Source organism: Ochotona princeps, chromosome 25 (assembly GCF_030435755.1).
Source record: "Ochotona princeps isolate mOchPri1 chromosome 25, mOchPri1.hap1, whole genome shotgun sequence".
Taxonomy (NCBI): domain Eukaryota; kingdom Metazoa; phylum Chordata; class Mammalia; order Lagomorpha; family Ochotonidae; genus Ochotona; species Ochotona princeps.
Window position 1 is genome coordinate 8,115,527 of NC_080856.1, and position 21,566 is coordinate 8,137,092.

The 21,566-nt window shown below is 42.6% G+C and overlaps 1 protein-coding gene across 2 annotated transcripts; it reads right to left on the bottom strand.

Moving 5' to 3' along the window:
* Window positions 1-21,550, bottom strand: ING3 (inhibitor of growth family member 3). Of its 2 annotated transcripts, XM_004592483.3 has the most exons (12): window positions 21,377-21,550; window positions 21,068-21,139; window positions 19,118-19,218; window positions 17,660-17,725; window positions 9,609-9,705; window positions 7,871-7,942; window positions 6,837-6,956; window positions 6,350-6,507; window positions 5,601-5,794; window positions 4,809-5,001; window positions 2,357-2,395; window positions 1-910 (listed from the first exon to the last, which is right to left on the bottom strand). In XM_004592483.3, the coding sequence occupies exons 1-12, from the start codon at window positions 21,402-21,404 to the stop codon at window positions 794-796; spliced, it is 1,257 nt and encodes a 418-aa protein (XP_004592540.1). In that variant the 5' UTR covers window positions 21,405-21,550; the 3' UTR covers window positions 1-793. The 2 variants fall into 2 exon arrangements, with proteins under 2 accessions (XP_004592540.1, XP_058537305.1); XM_058681322.1 differs by lacking the exons at window positions 1-910; window positions 2,357-2,395; window positions 4,809-5,001; ... (2 more) ...; window positions 6,837-6,956; window positions 9,609-9,705.
* Window positions 21,551-21,566: the final 16 nt, after the last annotated feature.

Sequence of the window (21,566 nt, forward strand, 5' to 3'; positions counted from 1 at the left end):
TAGTTTTTAAAAAACTTTATTTTAACACCTAATACAATCCCAATTTAAGGATTACTTGCACAAAAAAATAAACACATTTGGTATAAAAATGTATCACTTTAACGCCCTTTCCCACCCCCCCGCCACCCTCCCGCCCATGAACTGCACTCTATCTGGATGCAGAAACATAGAAAGACTAATGGCACAAATTCATTTGTATCTACGGGAGTTTCTGTTTATGTACCCAGGTACTCGAGAGACGCCAGCCCATCACATGAGCCATTTCCTTCAGCCTGCTGAATTAGTTTCACAACGAAATAAAGCTTCTTAGAAAGGCATTTTAAAAACCATTATCTTAAATTCTTTTTCGGACTGACTTTTTTTTTTCTTTTGCAATCATTTATATACAGTGTTACATAACAGCTCTGGAGTACAGTACATGCAGCAGAATATACCTGTTAAATATAAAATACTTTTCTTAAAATCTTCATTGCTGGAATTCTCTGAAGTCTAAATTATAGAATGCCCATAACTTTGAGAAAATGGTTGAGGAGTACAAATGTCTGCATATATTGGCCACTGAAATAATCCAAGGCTAACTGGAATAATATTCATAGCACACCAGGAGTGCATAAATAATTTACTTACATTATTAAAATACAACCCATAAAATTCAAGTTCAAGATCGTACAGGATTGTCTGTATAAATCCTTTAAGTAGTTGCCTGGAAATGTGTTGTTTCTTCTTTCTCTTTTCTTCCTATATAAAATGTTCAACTGTGGGTTCCCCCTCTTCTTGCTCAGAGTGCCCGCCTTTATTTGTGCCTGCTGCCTCTTCTCTTCATGGCAGCCGTGCACTGCGGGCAGTACCACTTCCCTTTCGGTGCTTCTGTCAGCCCAACACACCCATAGTGGAACCACTCGATGGGACACTGGAAAGCAAAAGTGCAAACAAAACAGTTTTTAGGTTTTTAGGACTTTTAAAGAACGGAGAGTTCATTAAAAAAAAAAAAAAAAAGCCCACTAGAGTAAGTGTTCCATTTAATAAGAATTAGATATAAAATGAGAATGTTTTTTATTTAGGGGATTGTTAGATCATTTAGTCCAACTTTCATTAGCAAGTTTCACAGACAGCAAAAGGGATATAGGAAAATGATGCGTCACTTGCAACTCTGAAATTCACATGATTTATTTCTCAACTCCAAAAATGAATTAAGACATTAGAGTAAGCTGTTCAGGAATCAAAAGATGTGAGATCAATCTTTTATGTAAAAGGTATACATATTTTAAAGATCTTCTTTAATATTCAGTCTTATTTGACACTGTACAGAGTGGAATAAGTGAGTTGTAACTAAAGACATAAAAGGGTTTCCTTTCTGGTTGTATCTATCTGTTCCCAGAGGTGTGCAGGAAAAGCACTGCTCTCTGGAACATTCGACAGCCCCGTCTCCCTCTGGGGAGGGGTGCAGCTTTCCAGGAGAGCACCACAGGAAATGAGTGCAATCAGAAGATGCTGCTGCTAGTGACAGAAATCTCATTTATCATCTCCACTAAGTGCAAAAGCAGGGAGCTGACAGTGATGCTTTTGAAATGGCTAGACAACACTGTTTTCCAAAACCACAAACAGTCAAAAACCGACTGCAGGCACGTCGGTGGAAGAAGGGTGTGCCCTATTTATGTAGGCAGGTGGCTCAAACCATCGGGGAAAGCATAAATGTGATTACTCCAAGGCAACCCCCATCAATCTTCAGACTGCTTTCTCTACAAAAATAAAACTCTTTGGGATTCTGGCATTACTGATAAATAATTCTATTAAATTCAGGGTCCCATTACCCATCTGGACTAAAAGCTTAAAACAAGACTGAGCTGGAAGACAGTAAGAGGAGAGTCAAAATTACTAGACAAACATTATTCTCACCACTGAGTAAGAAACATCTCCCTAACCACAGCTAAACTTCCCAAACAAATAAGAATTCCTTCCCTTTCAACCTCCTCTATTTTTCGCATCAGAAGTGACCTAGATGAGCTGACACACGCACAGAAGAGAAGGAAGCAACCCCCCAGCGCCCGTCCCTCCCCACTCCCATCTCAGCATCAAGCTTCCCACAAGGATGCACTGCCTGCAAGCTTCCTTTCTATAATTTGATAACTGAACTGATTCTAGTTCACTCTCCGGCAATGGAGAAGGAGGGCATTCATAATTTCCACACAACCGAACGTTGCCCTTTTCTAGAAAACAGTGTTCTAGCATGAGTACAATTTACATTAACTGCAAGCCAATTTTCTCTGAGCAAGAGACACAGCAAATGAGAAAAACACTCCTGTGATAGCAACCTGTGATTTTTTTTTCAATCCCAAATAAAAAATGTAACACTTACATCTTGGTTATCACATCCCACCATCTCACCGTAAGAAACCTAGTTAAGAGAAAATTAAATATTTTATTTCAACCATGTAACAGAATCTAAATCCAAATTAATTACCTATAATATTGTTAGAAAATAGAGGGAATTGTGTTGAATACATTATCGAATCAATTTTGTCCCTAAAAGACAGGGTGGCATGTGGGGATGAGTTCTGTGAACTCTTTGAATGTTAGAAAGTAGTTTCTACATAAACCTGTAAACCACCTGGACGTTAAGAGTCACCTTTGCGGATGGTTCTTTCAAGTTTCTTTCTTAGTTATTCCCAGGTAGCAGGCGTTTACTTCTTCTGGGGACATACTATGACACCTGAGCTTTGTAGTCAACAGTCCACTTAATTGAGACTTCTCAATGTTTTATCTATTATCTGTCCTTCTTGTCTTCCTCTTTCTGTTCATCACCATCATTTTTAGCACTGTCTCCCGGTTTCTGGATTCACACAAGTTCTCAGTGGACTGCACCATTTTCCAGACAGGGCTAAGCAGACACCACCCTTTCTGACTTGCTGCACAGGAACAATTTTTCTGCAGACCAAGTTTTTAGAAGCTTTCAATTTTTCTTTTAAAGGTCTAAAAGCATATTGTAGGTTTTTTTTTTTTATTACTGGTATGAAGAAGAAAACCTAGCGTCAATTTGATTTTGTTCTTTCATAGGTAACTTACTTTTATTGCTAGGATAGTAACATGCTTTTCTTAATCACCAATACAAAAAAAAATGGTCATCAGATAACAGTAGAACTACAAGCAAGCTAAGTTTTATTTTTTCAATTAGATCAGCAGCTCATATCATAAAAATGCTATATTGTTAATAGATTTAAAGCTTTAATGTTTAGAAACAATCTATGAAGAATTAGGCAAAACTAAACAACCAGAAGAAGATATGGAAAAAAAAAAAATGTCAGGGAGAAGGGTTCTCAAAGAGGAAGGCTTTCTAAACATACCATTCCTGGCTGACTTCTGAAGAAAAAGACTGACATCATAACCACACAAAATTGAAATATTGCAATTAAAAAAATAAGAGCAAATAACACAAAATGTTTACAAAGCACGTAACAAAAGCAATAAAAAACGTCAACACCATTTGGAGCCAACTCGTTAAAAAAGCAACAGAAGTACAGTTTTAAAACTAATACAAATTAAAATCATCCTGTAAAATAAATCCAATGAACCAGTAAGTTTTTAGGAGAAAATAATATCTAGTATTTTACTGGGTTTAGAAAACAAGCATGCTGATTGATTTTCTATAATAAATTCCAAGATGTCTTGATCAGATATCTGTAACTCAATTTTATTTTTAAAGGGTTTTTCTAGAATGCACATGTTTAAATGAATTATATTTTTAAAAATAGTCTATCATAATGTTGTTTACAACTCTGAAAAAAATGAAGATCACTAAAATGATCTATAGATAGTGGTTAAATAAATTACAGAACATGCTACAAGAGAGAAGTAAGAGGCAATTTTGAAAAATGAACTTGAAACATTTTTTTACCCTTTACCTGATTTAGTGAAAAATGTGAGGTACCAAAAAACTTCACATTGTGGTTCCTGCTGTTAAAACGTGTGTGCACATGTACATATGTATTATAATAGGAATGTCAGTGTCCCCCGAAAACAAATATGGAGGCCTAACTCCTAATATGTACTTACAGCCAGGGTCTGTGGAGATGCCAGAGGTTATAGGGGGGTGTGTAATCTGATAGGGCAGGTGCACAGGTGCCGTTACAAGAAGACACCAGGGCTCGCCAACTCTCTCTGATATGTGCATACATACACAATGGAAGGCCAATGACCACAGACCAGGAAGAGACTCTTCCCCAGGAACCCAATTAGCTGGGGACCCTTGACCTTGCACTTTCCCGGCTCCAGTCAACACAACACACAGGGACATAGGCAGAGTTCAGCAAAATATTCTGTTTCAGGTCCTACTGAATGGTTATAGTCTTAGTATTTTTAGCAAATTTTTCATTTTAAGGAAGGAGAGAATATAAAAATTAAAGCAAGGGCATTTTAACTGGAGTAAAAAGAGTGCTTAAAAAAAATCAAACGTTTCTGGGCCCAGCACTGTTGGTAAAGTTGCCAGCTAAAGCACCAGCTCCCCATATGGGTACCAGTTTGTATCGTGGTCCCTCCATTTCTGACCCAGCTGCCCGCCAATAACCTGAGAAAGGCAGCATGAGACGACCCAAATGTACGAGTACCTGCAAACCCTTAAGAAACCTGCGACAAGTTTCTGGCTCCTGGTGTCACGCTAGGCCTTTGCAACTATCTAGGGAGAGAAGCAGAGGACAGAAGCGCTCTCACTCTCTCTCTAACTTTCAAAAACATAAATCTTAATCTTAAACATAAGAAAAGAAATATACCCTTCTAGCTTATTCATTCTGTTTCTATAGACACAGAAGACTCACCTGATTACAAATGCAGTATCGAGGCTCATTAGGGTCATAAGTCCAATCAACCTGACTATTTGAATCCGACTCTGGCACTACTGTTGTTTGTTGAGAGATTTCTTGGACAACAGTTGATGATGAAGAACACGATGACAAAGAGGAGGAGGAGGAGGAAGAAGAGGACTGTTGGCTTGAAGACTTGTTGTTGTTTCTGAAAAAGTAATACCACCATCATCACCATCATCATCATGAATCACTTACTCGTCGTCATCTTAAGTTACTTGAGAATATCTGTTAAAAAGGTGGCAGCAAATGAAATGGCAAAGCATGAATTAATACCTAACACTAAGCTAAAGTCATCTGATTTAAAAGCACACTTACTTTGAGTAACAAAAGTAACACTTTTTATAATGCTTTAGTTTTATTTAGAAATTTTTGTTTTCTAGAGAAAAAAGGTATTCCAAAAAATTCTCATAAAAATAACTTGAAGTTTTAAAATTATTGACTTATAGATAGTAGTTTGAAGAATTAACATTACTATGGATAGCTCACAGATATTCTGTGTATTTTTAATCAGACTAAGTACTATTTATCAAAACAAAGAATACAAGCAAACAAAATTAGCTAATGAAAATAATTATGATCATCTAGCAGAATGTGAATATTCACCATGAGCAGGACAGGGAAGCAAGATTATTAAAGTTAAAAATGGGCATTAAAATACACACATCATTTCATTTCATGTTCCATATTTGGAACCCAACAGGGATGTCAGGCGGAGGACACGCCCGGCGAAGGCAGGGCACCTACTTGCTCTTGCGGCCACTGCGCGAGTCAGCCGCCGCCGAGCTCGCATTCTGCGTCAGTGTCGTCATAAGCGCTGAGGATGATGCGTAGCCAGCTGTCTCCCTGGGCATTGAGAACTCCTTTCCCAGCTGAAAGTCATTATTCTTAAACGCTTCATAACTGGCTTTTAAACTTGACGTTCTCCGTCCCTCTTTCATCTTCAACAGACATTTGTAGATACCATTAACATACGCAAATGATCAATCTTTACAAGGCTCAGCATCATCTTAGTCCATTCAGTATTTACTTTGTGTGTTTACTTTTTTCTCATCATTTGAATTCAAATTACTTTATGAAAAGACTGAAGCTTAGCTTTTTATACAGGAATGAACTACCAGCAAGGTAACTTAATCTGGAATTGAGACAATCTGTTCACAAGTACACAAACCTAGGCCAAGCCCTGCTAAGGCTATGGAGAGAGCCCTGGACTGACAGAATGAACGAAGAGGGTGCCAGCGCACGCCGTGTCTGCAGTCCAGGCAGGAGCACAAGAGGCCTGCGGGATCAATCCGTTCTCACCTTCTATTGCCATCCAGGGAATTTTCATGGATTACTCACGGAACAGAATTCCAGGTGTCATGCAACTATTTTAAAATGCAACTATACAATACCACAAAATCCCTGCTCATATCCAGTTGTTTCTACAAGGGTCAGTCTTCCAATGAGTGAAACACAATTTAACTTTTTTGTCCCTAAGAGCTTTCATTTCTTACCTGAGCCGTGGCTTGCACTGCCTGAGCAGCTGCCATAGTAATGGCTCCCGCACCAGTCCCTGAAGATAATGAGCCGATGTTATAGGATGCCAGAGGCTGGGAGGGATTCACGTTGAAGGCATTATTGGAGGAGGCTGTGGAATTGTTATTTCGACAACCTATGAAGAAGTGAAGGCAAAGAAAAAAAAAGTGGTTGCATAAAACATATTAGTGAGTCTAAAATACATTATGTCCCAGCAAAGACAGAGTCATTACATTTAGATTTTGGATCGCTATCGTAGACTGAGTCAAATGAATAATGAATTATATTTCTCTTTCTTCCTTCTCTCATGTGATGACAACCAAGTAAACCAGCTGTGTGATTCTTGAAGCCTGCATGTTTTCATTTTCATTATCAGTCTAACACACACACACACACACACACACACACACACACACACACACAACAACCAACAAGCCAAGTAATCTCTGAGGGGAGTAAGTGTACCTAGTGTATTCTCCTTAGATGCGTCTGACGTAAGAGTGGACAGAAGAGCTTCAGATTTAAACTTCTTTTCAGGAATATGATCTGCTGTCGTATGGTGAGATGTCGGATTATATTTTCTTTCTGAATATAAAAATGTACATTTTAAGTTTTATGAAATCTTGACAGAGTATTATATGTCCACCCACCAGCAAACCAATAAAGTTTCTCACAAAATTCCAAACTTCAGGGTTTTTTTCAGAAGAAAGGTAAAGCAGAACTTGGGGTCACATGCAAGAGACATCTCAGACATTTTAAAAATTTGCAGCAAAGTACTAAAAACAATCCTTCATGCACCATGACTTCACAAAAAACACGAGGTAATGTTGTTTTCAAAGCGTTACCCACTATTTGGAATAGTCTTCAAAATGATTTTTTCTATCAAATTGATTTGTCATAAGAAAAGGTTCCAATACAATCATTCCCTATTTCATGAGCCAGCCAACCAACAGTCTCGCCCATGACTGACTCCCCAGGCACTTGAGATCCATTAAACACCAGCTCTTGGGTGCAGTCCTGCAGAAGTCCCGGATGGAAGCACTATAGCCTCCCACAGACAGTGGACGGCTTGGCTCTACTGCACACTCCCTGGGGACTCAGACGGCTGAGGCGGGGCGTGTACTCCCTGTTACCACCACACATTGTCCCTCTAGGACACGCCCTGGAGACTGCTGAGGTGGGGAGTATACACCCTGTGACTACCACACATTGTCCCTCTAGGACACGCCCTGGAGACTGCTGAGGTGGGGCGTGTACTCCCTGTTACCACCATTCTCCCTCTATGAACTTCAGAGTAAGCAGCAGACCTGTTGCCAAATGAAACATGCTTTTCCAAAATGAAAGACATGTCCGACTCTTAACTACAAAGAAACACAATTTTCTCACAAAACTAAAAGGGAGGGATACTCACTTCTCAGTAGTGTTAATAAAAAAGAACACAGAGGTGCTAAAATGATTTTTTTCAATGACACAATTTAGCCACACTAACCCGCACTTACTTTCCACGGGAGTGTGTGAATGAGCGTGGTGGTTGTTCACAGGCTGTGAAGGAGTATCTAATTCCAAAGATCCTAGGGCAGAGGCACAGAGACACAGCATGATGAAGTGTCAGCACAGCACGTCACCCAGCTCCCGGAGGGCACTCGCCTGTGCAGCAGAGCACTGGCCAGCTCTGATGCCTACACCCAGACATGTCAGAGGGTCAGCCCTGCCAGAGCCTCTCAGAACCTCCTTTCTCTAAACACCGAGAAACACATTTCTCCATATTCATCTTAACCATAATATGGCTCACGGCATGCCAACATCTAATTAGGGAATTTACCACATTGAGTACCACAGAAATGGATGAACGGACATTGTAACCCCAGAATTGGGAAAAAAAACTCAAACTATGTGAACTGTTGAAGAATCTTCATTGGGAGACCCTAAAGCTCTAGATGTCAGGCATTACTGTATGAGAGAAAATCTCTGGTCATTAAAATGGCATGATGCTAAAGATTTCCTAAAATAACTTAGAGAATTTGCTTCCCAAAAGTAAGAAACAGAATCTCTAATACCATGTGTCAAAATACTCATAACAACATTTCTGGGTTTGGTTTTGATCCCTTGAGATGAAACTATGGCAGGGCACAGGGTGGAATGCTTTTTGTGACTTGGTCCAATTTAATTTCCCATGTCTGTGTCCTCAGGATGCCTTATGAACCTTCCTGCAGTACTGAATAGGTGTCACTAGTATTAAAAATAAAGCAGCTATAGAATACTTCGTTTTGTCCCCCAATACTCATTTGCCTCAAAGACAGGATTCCTCCAGGGCAAAAGTACCACAAACAAATTAGCTGATTATCTGACATGTTGGATCTACTTTTGCATCAAAAAATGTAACTAGGGAAAAGTAAGGTTTATTTGTAACTAGCTTCCCTAGCTGACCAGCAGGTTTATAAAGAAGGAGTCTTCTAACCTAACCCTGTGAGGAAACAAGGCACACAATCTTCCTGTTGAAATGTATCAAGGTGAAAAAAAAAAGCTTATGAATGCTTTAATTTCTCATAATATTGATTTGATTCAATGGGTTTCTACTCTGGGCCTAGCACCATACTATCTGATTTTATATATGTCATTCATTCAGGTTGGAAGAAATGCTAAATCCATAAAAGAAACAGTTCATTTCTCCAAATTTGGCAAGTCTCCCAAGTTCAACCCACAGAGTGATGGGGAGAGTTTTCACGAGGGTCAAACTGAGGTTGCAAAGAAATATTCAAATGACTTCTTGTGAATTAGGGAATATTCAGTTAAGACTTCCTTAAAAACACAGGCAATGTTGTGCAAACAATTCCAATCTTTCTCGGTACACAAAGCCGAGGCAGTTGAGAAAAATGAATTACTTTCCTCAAAATGGAGGTAGAGGGGTGGTCACTGCATTTCAATGAGAAATGGGTAATTTGTTTCTCCATGATTACAGTCTTTAAATCTTTGTTCTTACCACTTCATAGTACATGTGGATCTTTAAAATGAAATGACTAAGTTCTTGGCATAGACAGTGAGCAGATGGCATCCTGTGTAATCTCTCTCAGGTTCCGTGACCCACACGGTTGCCACTGCGAGGGCGCACGCTGCGGGACCCAGACCGCACCGCCCACGGAAGGGCAGCCTCGAGATCGCTTCTGCGGGACCAGCGCCTTCGCAGGGATTTGCACATGTACTGTCCGATATGGAGGGAAAACTGTAAATTTTACTTACGCCTCTCTAATATTTCTGTAATTCCAGCATTATCAGCTTCCAGCTCCATTTTAAACTTAGCCAGTTCCTGATCCAGCTTTCTCAAGTGTCGATCTACCTGTTTCAAAGAAGATCAAAGATAACCACCAAAATTTGGGACACTGTTAAAGTGTCAGTTTAATGAGGAAACCTGAATCTTCGTCGTGTTTTTAGTGAATTGGCTTAGCATCCTGGAGTGTGAGTCAACACCTGTGCCTCAGGGATTTCATCTGCCAAATGGAGGTGCTGGGCTAAGTAACTTTCCCTATCTCCATTCATAAACCACAAATTTTAAGAAACGCCCATTTCAGTGTGTTAGAAAACGTCCTAGCTTTCTTATCAGAAGCAGGGCTATGAAGAGGACAGCAACGCGGAGGTTGGGGATTTGAGTGTGGAAGGAGGGGCTTGGGGGTTGGTAACTTTTCCAAACACTCAGCCTACTCTCCTCCCATCTCTTTCTTTTGTTTTTTTTAAATATATTTTTATTTTGAATTATGTGGTACAATTTCGTATAGGCTGGGATTCGCCCCCAAACTCCCACCTCTCGACAGATTTTCCCCATTATACTACAATGGTGTAGTCCTTCATAAGGAATCATAATTCTATCAGTCTCTTGTTTAAGTGTACCCCAACACTGTTGGTACGGACACTGTCAGCCAGTCCAGCATCCATTGTCTACACATGTCCAACAGTTCTAACACCATCCACACTGCCACACAACAGCTGTGACTCAGGATGATGGGAGACCCCTGTCCTCAGAGTTTCCTATGCATGAGTTTCTCTAAAGCGGGGAACTGGACTGTGATGCTTATAAACATTTATGTAAAGGGCTAAGGCAAAAGCAGTTTGAAGCCAGAAAATCCATTCCCCAAACAGCTTGGTCACATGATCTTTACTTGCAATCCCACTAGTGAAGGAGGGAAAATTTGGTCCTCTTCTTTACCTAGCAATCTTCAAATTTCAGAAAATTATGGTATTTCCAACTAGCAACAATGCCTTAATGTACTTCTAACATTATAAAATATTGTAATATTTTTCTGAACTACTTTGAAACAAGAATATTCTTTGAAAACTGTTCAGGTAAAATGTTGACGCCTCTTTTCAAGGTTTTTTAGCAAACCGGGTCCCTGTGAGGTAGGCACACTTCCCTTACAAATATCCAAATAACGCAGCAGTGAGGGCAGAAATTCAAATGACCTTGAATGAAATGAAGTGTGCATCTAACATGAGCAAGAAAGGGATAAAAGCAGTTAAAAAAAAAAAAGCAAGGTCCAGATGTTAGATGCTTACACAGAGGCCAGGGAGTGCCCCTGGCGCAAGCCAAGTGCAGAGTTCTCACCCTCACCTTCCTGTAGGTCACAGATACTGTCTCCACTGTGCAAGTGAAGAAACCAAGGCTCGGCGGGCTAAGCAACACGTGCAAAGTCTCACAGCTAATAACACAAACGAGAGAGAACTTTGATCTATTTCTAAAAAGTTAGGCTTCGCCATTTACGCTTAAGACTGCTTTCTAAACCTGCCTGGGGCAATCAACTGCTTTTAATCTCAGAATGGTATTAATTCAAGTTGAAAAACCAGGAATATTGCCCTATTATTTATATATTTTATATCCTAATAGCAGCCATTGGGGCTCTTGGTGTGTGATCCATTAAAATCTTCATCCTAGTTACCCCTCCATCTTCACAGAACTTGGCAGCAGCTGGCACTCACACTAGCAGCCCCACAGGGTCATGCACTATATGGTCCTTGCTCCTAGTCAAAGAACCTGCAGGTCAAGCATCCTTTAAAACAACCTTCCTTTTGATAATAAAATGTGAACACAGACCTTGGTTACTCAAGAACAGCTCCTTCATTGTCAAAATTTAATCTCAAGGGAAATCAGAAAAAAAGGCTCAAAAGTTGCAAGACGGTTGAGGCAGTGACGTCACCTCCCTCACATCTCCTACCAACAATCAGGCTGTGGGTTCACCTGGCACTACTGCAACCGGAGGAAAACAAAGCATGTGAGACAATCCCTGCCTTCAGAAGAGCTAGAACTTGCCTGACACATCAAGATCTAGTTCAAATTTTTAACATTTATTACTTACACTCTATGTGACATTTTAAATGTCTAAATAGATACAGGCTTGATGCAACAAACAGGCAGCAGTTCAAAACTCAATAGAAGAAGCACATAACGGAAAAACATACCACGGCAGACACAAAGAAGGTAGAATAACTCAGGCGGTAAAGCAAGGACTGTGTTCAAATAGAATGGACAACAATAATAATAAAGGTACAGAGACAGGAAGACAATCTGCTCAGCGGGGGAGATGTCACGTGAGCTGTGACACACCAGTACGGCACGGAGAGGAGGGAATCAGAGGTCGTGGGTGAGATGAAGACCCATTTTTCACACACCGCATCTATTACCCTAGTCTACTCTGCATGTAAAAATTTTTTCATTTTATGAATCATTTTACTCATAAAGTTTACTACACATGAAAGCATGGAATGTAATGAAAATTTTAATACTATATGGTTCACAAAATGCAACAGAACTTGACGAATTAGTAACTAAACACCAAATTCACACTTAAAACAGAAAAGCCTTAACCAACTTGTACTGGTGAGCTTTATAAGGTAAACTTCCAATCGCTTTCACTTCCTGGTATGTAAAAAAAGGTTACAACAACTTAATACTATAGTTATTCAGCAACTGAGGTATTTTTGGTAGATTTATCATTACTATACTAAATCAAGCCAGAGGTCCCAAAGTAAAACGACTACCAATTTTAACTTAAAATATACCACCATGGTGTATTTTAAATTAAACAAGTACCGGGCCCAGCGGCGTGGCCTAGCGGCTAAAGTCCTTGCCTTGAAAGCCCCGGGATCCCATATGGGCGCCGTTCTAATCCTAGCAGCTCCACTTCCCATCCAGCTCCCTGCTTGTGGCCTGGGAAAGCAGTTGAGGACGGCCCAAAGCATTGGGACCCTGCACCCGCGTGGGAGACCCGGAAGAGGTTCCAGGTTCCCGGCATCGGATTGGCGCGCACCGGCCTGTTGCAGCTCACTTGGGGAGTGAATCATCGGACGGAAGATCTTCCTCTCTGTCTCTCCTCCTCCCTGTATATCTGGCTGTAATAAAATGAATAAATCTTTAAAAAAAAAAATTAAAAAAAATTAAATAAGTACCAAGATACTTAAACAGTACTAACCAGTCATAGTAAGAGTAGACTTGGACAGAAACCGGTTCTGCTTGTTCCCCTCTCCTGCATGAACATGAGCAGGTAAAGCAGCCACTGGAGCTCACCGCCTTAGAGGGTCTCCAACAAGGAGGGAAACCAGCCCCTGCACAAGCCTCACCCCTTGGAGCTCACCTCCACCCCCCTGGAGCTCACCTCCACCCCCCTGGAGCTCACCTCCACCCCACTGGAGCTCACCGCCTTAGAGGATCTCCAACAAGGAGGGAAACCAGGCCCCTGCACAAGCCTCACCCCTTGGAGCTCACCTCCACCCCCCTGGAGCTCACCTCCACCCCACTGGAGTTCACCCCTTGGAAGATCTCCAACAAGGAAGGAAAGGAGCCCCCTGAACAAGCCTCACCCCGCTCAGCTGACGCACAGGAACAAGCCACATCTGATCCACTGGACAGAGACGTCCCATTAGCCATAGTTTTCTAACACAAGGCTGACCAAAGAGTCTAATTTATTAGTTCCTCATTTTAATGTCAACAAATGCTATTCACATAAGATTCCCTGTCCTACAATACCCACTCATATTCCATAACTACAAGCCATACTGCTTCAAGTATGACCTGCTACTGATCACGTTAAAGACAAACGTTATTTACCATACTCATAGGGGAAATTGGGTGAATTCATTGCTTCCAAATTTGCCATTTCTTCTTGTTCCTGGGGCAAGGGGAGAAACAAAAGGGGAAAACCACTCACGACTTTCCAGTACCTGGGGATGAGGAACCGCCACTTTGTATCGACCCAGGGTCTCACTGTGTACATATTCCAAGGGGTCTGCCCACGTGGTCTGGATAGCTCTGACATGCTGCCGAGTCCCCCATCCGAGGATGATGCCACCCTCCCAGTGTCCTCGGGCTCTGTTCACTGAGGTTTTTTGCTGTTGTCGTCTGTTTCTTGTAGTTGTTCCATAAATGGTTCCCATCACAGTAGTCATTTTTCCCTGTCGTGAACTTGATGTGTGCTGACTCTACACACATCGTAATCAGCCTTGGACTCTATGTTTCTTACCACATTTTATTTTACTTTAAAAAGTACTTGAAATACAGTAAACGGAAGCAACGGAGAGGAAGGGGCAATTAGGGGACCCTCGCAAGGCAGGGTGATGACTCCAACGAGAGGCAGTCAAGGGGGAGGAGCAGTCCGACACGGTGCTCAGTATCCACATCTAAACTCTGCAGACAGAGTTCTAACTTGGAACACATGGAGCCCGGGAGCCTGGCAATTCTTGGGTAAGATGAAAAGACGGACAGGAGGAGGCAATGGAGAAGCACCTGCCAACTCGGGGGGTATGTGGAGTGCGGGATGAAGTCAGCATTTGCCAGACAATTCACCGCACGGCAAGCCATCGCCCTGTGCCTCTGGGTCTGGAGAGACGAGGTGACAGAACGACCTTGACTTGAGAACTACTCGAAGAATGAAAGACAACGTAAGGCACGGGCAGAACCCTGAGGAAAACCATCACCAGGAGCCATGTTCAAGGAGAACGAGAAAGGCTACAAAGGTGGAAGAAATGTAAACAGTAAACACCCCGACATTTCCCACCAGAATGAGTGAAATGGGCTGAGAGTGCCTGGTGGACTTAGCAATGAACTTACAGACTAACAGGTGACATGCTGTGGACTTAGGAATAGGTGCCAAGTCAAGCAGCAACCTGCAGACAGACAACACTAACCACTAGAGCCGTGACAGCACAGCAGGCCTGCACTTGCTGACTTGTCTGGATTCTTCAGGGACGAGGGAGGCCTGTGCAGGTTTAAATGCTGAGATAAGAAAGCAGTGGAAACAGAAGAGGCTGAAGATCAACAGGAAGGTGCAAGCCACGAGGCGGCATCACAGAGGATGTGGAGGAATAGCAACAAGAGTGAAGACAGAGGAAAAAGAAGGCAGAATATCACATCCTTTTAGATAAGAGGTGAGGGGCAGGCCTATGGACATGCACGAGCTTTGCAAAACTGGTAAGCAGGAGATAGTTCACGAAGCCCTCCCCGCCCCAACACGGGTGGGCTAAACGGCAAGGAAGTTTAAGTGGTGACTACAGTACAGCTTCGGAATGGTCAAAAGGAGGAATAAAGATATTGACCAAATTCAGATCAAGGACTAACGAACAGCAACAAATGTCTTCATGAAAACCACACACTTCTAATGGTACCCACTGCAACGGGACCAACCAGACCCAGCTGTGCCAACTACCTATGACGATTGGAGTTCTTAGAACAAGTAAAAACACTCAAAAAGAGATAGCCGTGTGGAAGGCACTGCTGAGAAAAGAAACCGAAGAACTCAATCGGAATCCTGCTTGGACAGGAAAGGGTTAAGGTAGTGGATATGCAGCGGGTGTGTCAGTGCTGTAGTGACTCCACGTGATGATCAGACCCAGTCGGCAACAACCGAAGCCGATTTATCTGTGCCCAAGTCAGAAAAGTACATGACTGGGCCCGGCGCGGTAGCCTAGTGGCTAAAGTCCTTCCCTTGCACAGAAAAAATGACTAGGTATCAAAGAAGAGGGATCTGTGTACTAAAGTTACAAAAGGCCGGAATAGAAGTATGCACAAAGCAAGAGGGGTGGGGGCAAAGTAAGAGAAAGCAGGAGGGCAGAAGGTAGGAGAGAGAGGAGGAACACCCTTCAGCTTGGCCCATGTGAAAGAGCAGCACTGGCTCCGGGAAGGCTCATCGATCCACGAGCGGGACTAAGTCCCCAGACAGAGGGCCTGCCAAGACAAGGTCATCAAAGATGAATCACACACACACTGGCACACGCAAGTCCTCCAGCAACATCGAAATCAATGCCATTCTATTAAGATAAGGAAACCGCACTATAGAGCAAGGAAGTTCTTCTCCATGTTTTGGTGTCAGCAAACTTGCGTCCGTGTGCACCTGCCGTGGCTGTGTGCACCAGCCGTGGCCATGCTGCTTGGCCAACTCTTCCATCAGCCTGGGCTATCTCACTTCCCAGCCTGGGCTATCTCACTCCCTAGCCTGGGCTATCTCACTCCCTAGCCTGGGCTATCTCACCCCCTAGCCTGGGCTATCTCACTCCCTAGCCTGGGTTATCTCACTCCCTAGCCTGGGTTATCTTGCTCTCTAGCCTCCTCAAAGCACTAAGTCATTGCGTTTCCCCCTTTTTATGCCATTACCCGAGGAAAATGCATTCTCCCCAATACAGCCACGTGGCCAGGCTCCTGACTCCCTGAATAAAAATCTGTGCAAAACTTATCTCACACCTTTTTTAAGATGTTAACAAATAACTGCACGACGCAGTCTCCTGTTTCCCCGAGGCCCGTCCTGCACAGCGCTAATCTCCCCCAGTGACATCATCCTCCTCCTGTGACATCGTCCTCCTCCTGTGACATCGTCCTGCCTGGGCGTCCTCTTGACCCTGTGGGCGTGTCTTCACAACTAGTCAGATTCCAGCACACCAGAAACTTCTCCTCTTTGCTTCTCATTCCTCTAGACCAAGGCAAAACTCCATGACATCAGGCACCCAGCAGACGAACAGTAAGCTTCATAAATACCACAGCAACACACACACGTTTCAAAGCTTCTATCCATGTTACATGTATGTATTTGTAAATACTTGAAGTATCATTGGTAAAGGTGTGAAGTACAGTGAAAGAAAGTATTAAGACACAGAATCAAAGAGCTATATGAATGTCTCTGAAGATCAATACAGTCATTAAGTCTGAGGAAGAATGTTCCCAACAACAGCCCTTGAAATCTCATGCAAATGACTTTTTCTATGTTTATAGACATGAATCGAGATAAACAATTAAGATTTGTTGTGGGTTTTTAATTCCACAATAAATCAAGTTAGAGCTTATTCTTCCTTTCTCTAACCAGTGTCTTTGATGACATTTTTCAGAATAATCATACAGGCAAAAGAGCCTACATTATTAGTTATTAACAAATCTTCACTATACAAAAACAATCTTCTTCATGACTCTGCATGACCATCTTTTATAGTTTAGTTAAGCGTTTCTAACGCAAACCACCCTAGGCATATACCTCTCACCTTCCTCTTATTCTTCAGTGCCATATTATTTACACCTATTTATTCAGTTATAAAACTGTACTGGAAAAAAAAAATCACAAAAATCGGATGAAATTTAAACAAAGTAAACCAAAAGCATTTTATTTTTGCTTTAATCAAAAATGAATATTTTCTTAAATATGTACTTTAGGAGAAGATGTGTCCCAAAGAAAACCATAGTTGTAGCAATTTGAAAATTACTGCAGATTCTGCCTTCTTAGTACTGCCAAGTGTTTAGAAGTGTGGCTAATAGCACTGACTTAAACATTCAGTGTTTTGCAAACATTCTGGCCAGCGGACCTCGTTGGGCGCCGTCAGCTAATACTGCCTAGGTAAGCATTCACTCCAATGATTTTCTTCTCTTATTTTAATCTACCAAGAATTCCTGTCAGCATAGTCTTCAAATGTGTATTTCATCACAGAAATATACAAAGTCAAACAAAAGCAATACCTGAAAAAGACAAGGGTTAATAAAATCAAGGCTATTTCTTTAAATCTCACATTAGCTGTCCTCTTAGGGCACTGCAGACTTAGCTAAAGAAAAAAAAAAAACTAGCAAACCCGTTTGCCTCCTCCTCGACACTACAGACCTCTACCAATAACCCACAAGGACACTTAAAAATATGAGCTCTCAATGGAATGAGCTCTCAAATGCAATCCTTTTAGTCTGTTACAATTTCAAACATAATCCACAGTGCATGCACTTACAGCACCGCGTATACGACTGCTTAACCATTAACGGCATACGAAGTGGTAATTTTACTTACCAAGTCATATATCTGGTTTGCCAACTGCACCTTCTCGTCTGCATCTTCCAAAGCCTTATAGTAGTCCTAAACGGAAACATTCCCAAGAACGAATGAGCTAAAGGGACACACATTCAGGCCATGAAACTGCGTTTTTCCCAGTCATACCTTGTTACTGCTATTAGTCATTCTACCTCAGCAATGTAACCCACTGCAGAGGGGCAAGGTAGGGAAGCACCAGAAACTCGGGAAAATATACAAGAATTAAAGGAAGAAGCTCAGAATTCCTAGGAAAAACACAAATAAAACTAAATACTACTCCAAACCTATCCTCCATACTAGCAAAAGCTATGTGAGCTAATAGATTTAAAATAATATTTAAAAGAAAATTATTGTGAATCTTCTCTATGAAGAACACTGACATTCCATTTGAAAAACGTGGTGGTAAAATCATAGGTACCAAATGGATTTCGATCTGCGTGCTATACTTTCCTGTTACTCCCACATTCAACTGAGTACAAAGTTTTACAAGTCAACCTCAGCATAAAGCAAAATTCTTTTTTATTACAAAAAAAAGCAGCTCGCTTTCCATGGAGTAATAGACTTTACAGGATAAATGCAAATTGTACTACACCAAAAACATAGAAGGTTAAAGGGACAAGCAATGACTTTCTAGATGTGACATCTCTACTCACACACACCAAGGCCCTTGGGTAACTTGCAAGATGAGACCATTTCTGTTATAAATTCTGAGCTTTTTTTTTTTTTAATTTTTTTTTCCCTAACAGTAATAGTCTTTTTTCCTCCACGTGGTAGAATAAATACCACAGCTATTCAATTTCTATTTTCCAAACTTCTCTCTTAGCTGATCTCTGAGTTCTCCGAGGGTTAAGTGCCGGGAGCTATTGCTCAGTGATGACAAGATCTGTCCAGGGTTGAACAGCTAAGTGGCAGAGTCATGACCAAACCCAACTCCTCCAAACCGTTCTGCTTCCCTGCAGGAACTGGATCATGCTTCGAAAGTGCACCCTTGAGAGTAAGCATGCGCATCCTTTCGGAGCACTGAACGTATTATAAAACTAATAAGAACCCAGTGAATTCTGTAGAGATCCATTCTTAAATTCAGCGCTTTCAACTGAAAGCCTTGTTTAGGATCTTTCCAGCTATTCAGATTCTGTGAGTCTACCAATCAGGTAGCTAGCAATATACACCATGTGATTCAAGGTCTGCTGACTTCAGCCCGAGAGTATAGCCAAAACAGGGATACAGTACGGCACATCGAAAGATGAGGCAAACATAATCACATGTAACTAGAATACCACAAAGGAAAAAAAGAACTTGTTAACTGATTCTCCAACAGGACAGAGAAACCCAAGAGAGAACTGTTCTCTAACTACTGGCCACTGATAAATGACCAACGTCTCAGAGGGTCAGGTCTCCTTGGTGTCGGCCATGCGGAAGCCAAGGCGTCGCACATACTTTCTTGATGCACGCCATCTGCTCCTCTCTCCATTCTGGCTTGTTTTTCTTTGCATTCATGAAGAATTCACTCACTCTCTGTTCTAGTTGGTCCATTGCATCTACAACATAATAAAAACATTTCATTTTCAGAAAATTAAATTCATTCCACAAATCAACAAGCTTTTGTCCAGGGGTGGGTCAAATCTAATAATGAAGTGTTACACCTGACCAATAACTTGAATATGCTGTACTTCAGCTACATAAATATAACGTGTTTTAATGAATGACATCTGAAAAAGTTACACATTTCCTTATTTATAATTGCTGTTGCTTAAAAAAAAAAAACCAAAAAGTTTCCAATAATGAACAAAGCAGACTGGAGCTTAACCACAGTTCCTGAGCTACGCAGGGGACAGTCACCAGCTCAGGGTATTTAAGCACAGCCCTCACCGCGCCACAATCCGAACCCAAAGCAGCGAGCAGATGTTCCCGTGAGCTTTGCAGCCTCAGCTGTCGCAGCAAGTCAATCACAACTGGGAGCGGTCAGCACAGTCGCTGAGCACTCCCAACACTAGATGCTTTATTCGAGGCAAGTTCTTCCAGAAGTCTGTGCCAAGAGCAGCAGAGGCAAGAAGGAACACTGAAAGTGGTTCCAGTGTGAATTAGCGTCTCCTCTGTTTCAGCATCCCTAACTTGTCCGACACATGGCTCACTTTGTTAGTTCACAACACCTACAGCCGTTAGAGAATTCTAGGTATTGCTTAAAATGCTACTTAAAAAAAATTGTAGTATATATAAATTCAAATTAAGGAAATTAAAAAATTTGTAATAATGAAAATCTTTAAGATGACAGTTACCCTTTAATTTCTACCATGCATCAGATACCATACGTTACAATTTACCTGTATTATTTTTGTATTTATTCATATAGGGCCTGGCCCGACAGCCTAGTGGCTAAATCCTTGCCTTGCATGGACTGGGATCCCAGATGGGCACTAGTTCATGCTTACTTCCCTTCCAGCTCCCTGCCTGTGGCCTGGGAAAGCACTTGAGGATGGCTCAAAGCCTTGGGACCCTGCATCACTGCAGTCAAGGTCAATGAGTCAATTACTAATGCTATAAACCCAGGTATTCTGATAGCTGCCTGTGCTTCAGTCCTATGCAGAACACCACTTCAGGGCATCCTTCACATCTCAACCACACGGAAGTTAAAATGGATGTATCGAGCTAGCTGGACCATCCTGCTTAGGATTCAGATCTCTACACTACAACTTACTGAAGCACTGCAGAGCTGCCTAAAACGGCTAGGGTGCTGAGAAAAGCACACTGGTTAACAGAAGGGATAGAGGAGCCGCTGTGTGGTCTGGAGGCAGGGGCACATAGAGGAAAGAAAAAAATCCTCAGCTACGTCAAGCACTCCATGAGCCGCGTATTACACTCCTGGCTCCAGGAAAGCGCAAAACTTTGAGAAAAAGTCACCAAAGTACCCAGAAATCACTACAGGAACGAGCAAGGCCATTGGCAAAATAGACTTCTGACGGCAGACAAGCCTGACCGTAACACCTCATCCGCTTTCCCCGCTCAGTGCGCCTGGAAAAGAGGATCACACCAACTTTATCCTGCACGCCGTGAGGACGTGGAAGTTTACGAGGGCCTCTCAAAGACGCACAGGGCAATCTCTGCACATTCCTGAATCAACTTCAGAAATGCATGCTGCAATCTGAGTCCAGCGCATAAAGCCTCTGGTCAAAACCGTGTCGACCTCCAGGCGATTTGCACAAAGCACGTGAAATAGCCACCCCCTAGCGAGGCCAGTTGTGAGAGCTGCAACAGGCTCTTTTTGCAAAAAAAAAAAAAAAAAAAGGCACAGAAACACAAAAAAGAGCGAGCGAGCTAGCCAGCGTGGGAAGGCTGAGGCGGGCTCCGTCTGACTCCCTCCGTGCCCGCCCAGGAACCGCGCCCACTTACTCTGCACCTGCAGGTCCATCTCGCGCATCTCCGTGAAGCGGTCCCGCAGGTCCATCGGCAGCTGCTCGATCACTGTCAAACACGGCTCCGTCAGCGGGGCGGGGCCGGCCGCGCTGACGTCAGCGCGCGCGTGCGTGCGTGCGTCGGGGGGGTCGGGGCGGCGGGCGCCCCACAACGAGGCTGCCAGTTACCGTGAGGGAGAAACGGCCCCCGCCTCCCCCTCCCGGCCGCCATCCCGCCTGCCCGGCCACTCGCGCTGCGCCCGGCCGCCGCCGCCACGGCCGGGCCCCGCCGGCGCCGCGCACTCACTTTCCAGGTAGTCCTCTAGGTACAACATCGCGGCCCTGAGAGCTGGGGGAGCGAAGGGATCCAGCGGTTTGTTTGTGTCACTCGCTGTCGCCGGAGTTTTGTCCCTTCCAATATGGCGCCTCCGCTAGCAGCACCCGCTCGACTCCGGCGGACAGGGAAAAAAAAAAAAAAACAATAAAAAAAAAAACCC

Excerpts from the sequence above, each read along its gene's own strand:
- ING3 (XM_004592483.3), bottom strand. The coding sequence starts at position 21,404 with ATGTTGTACCTAGAGGACTACCTGGAAA. Across the intron at positions 6,508-6,836 it reads ATCTAAGGAGAATACACTAG|GTTGTCGAAATAACAATTCC; the intron begins GTACACTTACTC and ends ACTTCTTCATAG. Across the intron at positions 2,396-4,808 it reads GATACTGCATTTGTAATCAG|GTTTCTTACGGTGAGATGGT; the intron begins GTGAGTCTTCTG and ends TCTCTTAACTAG.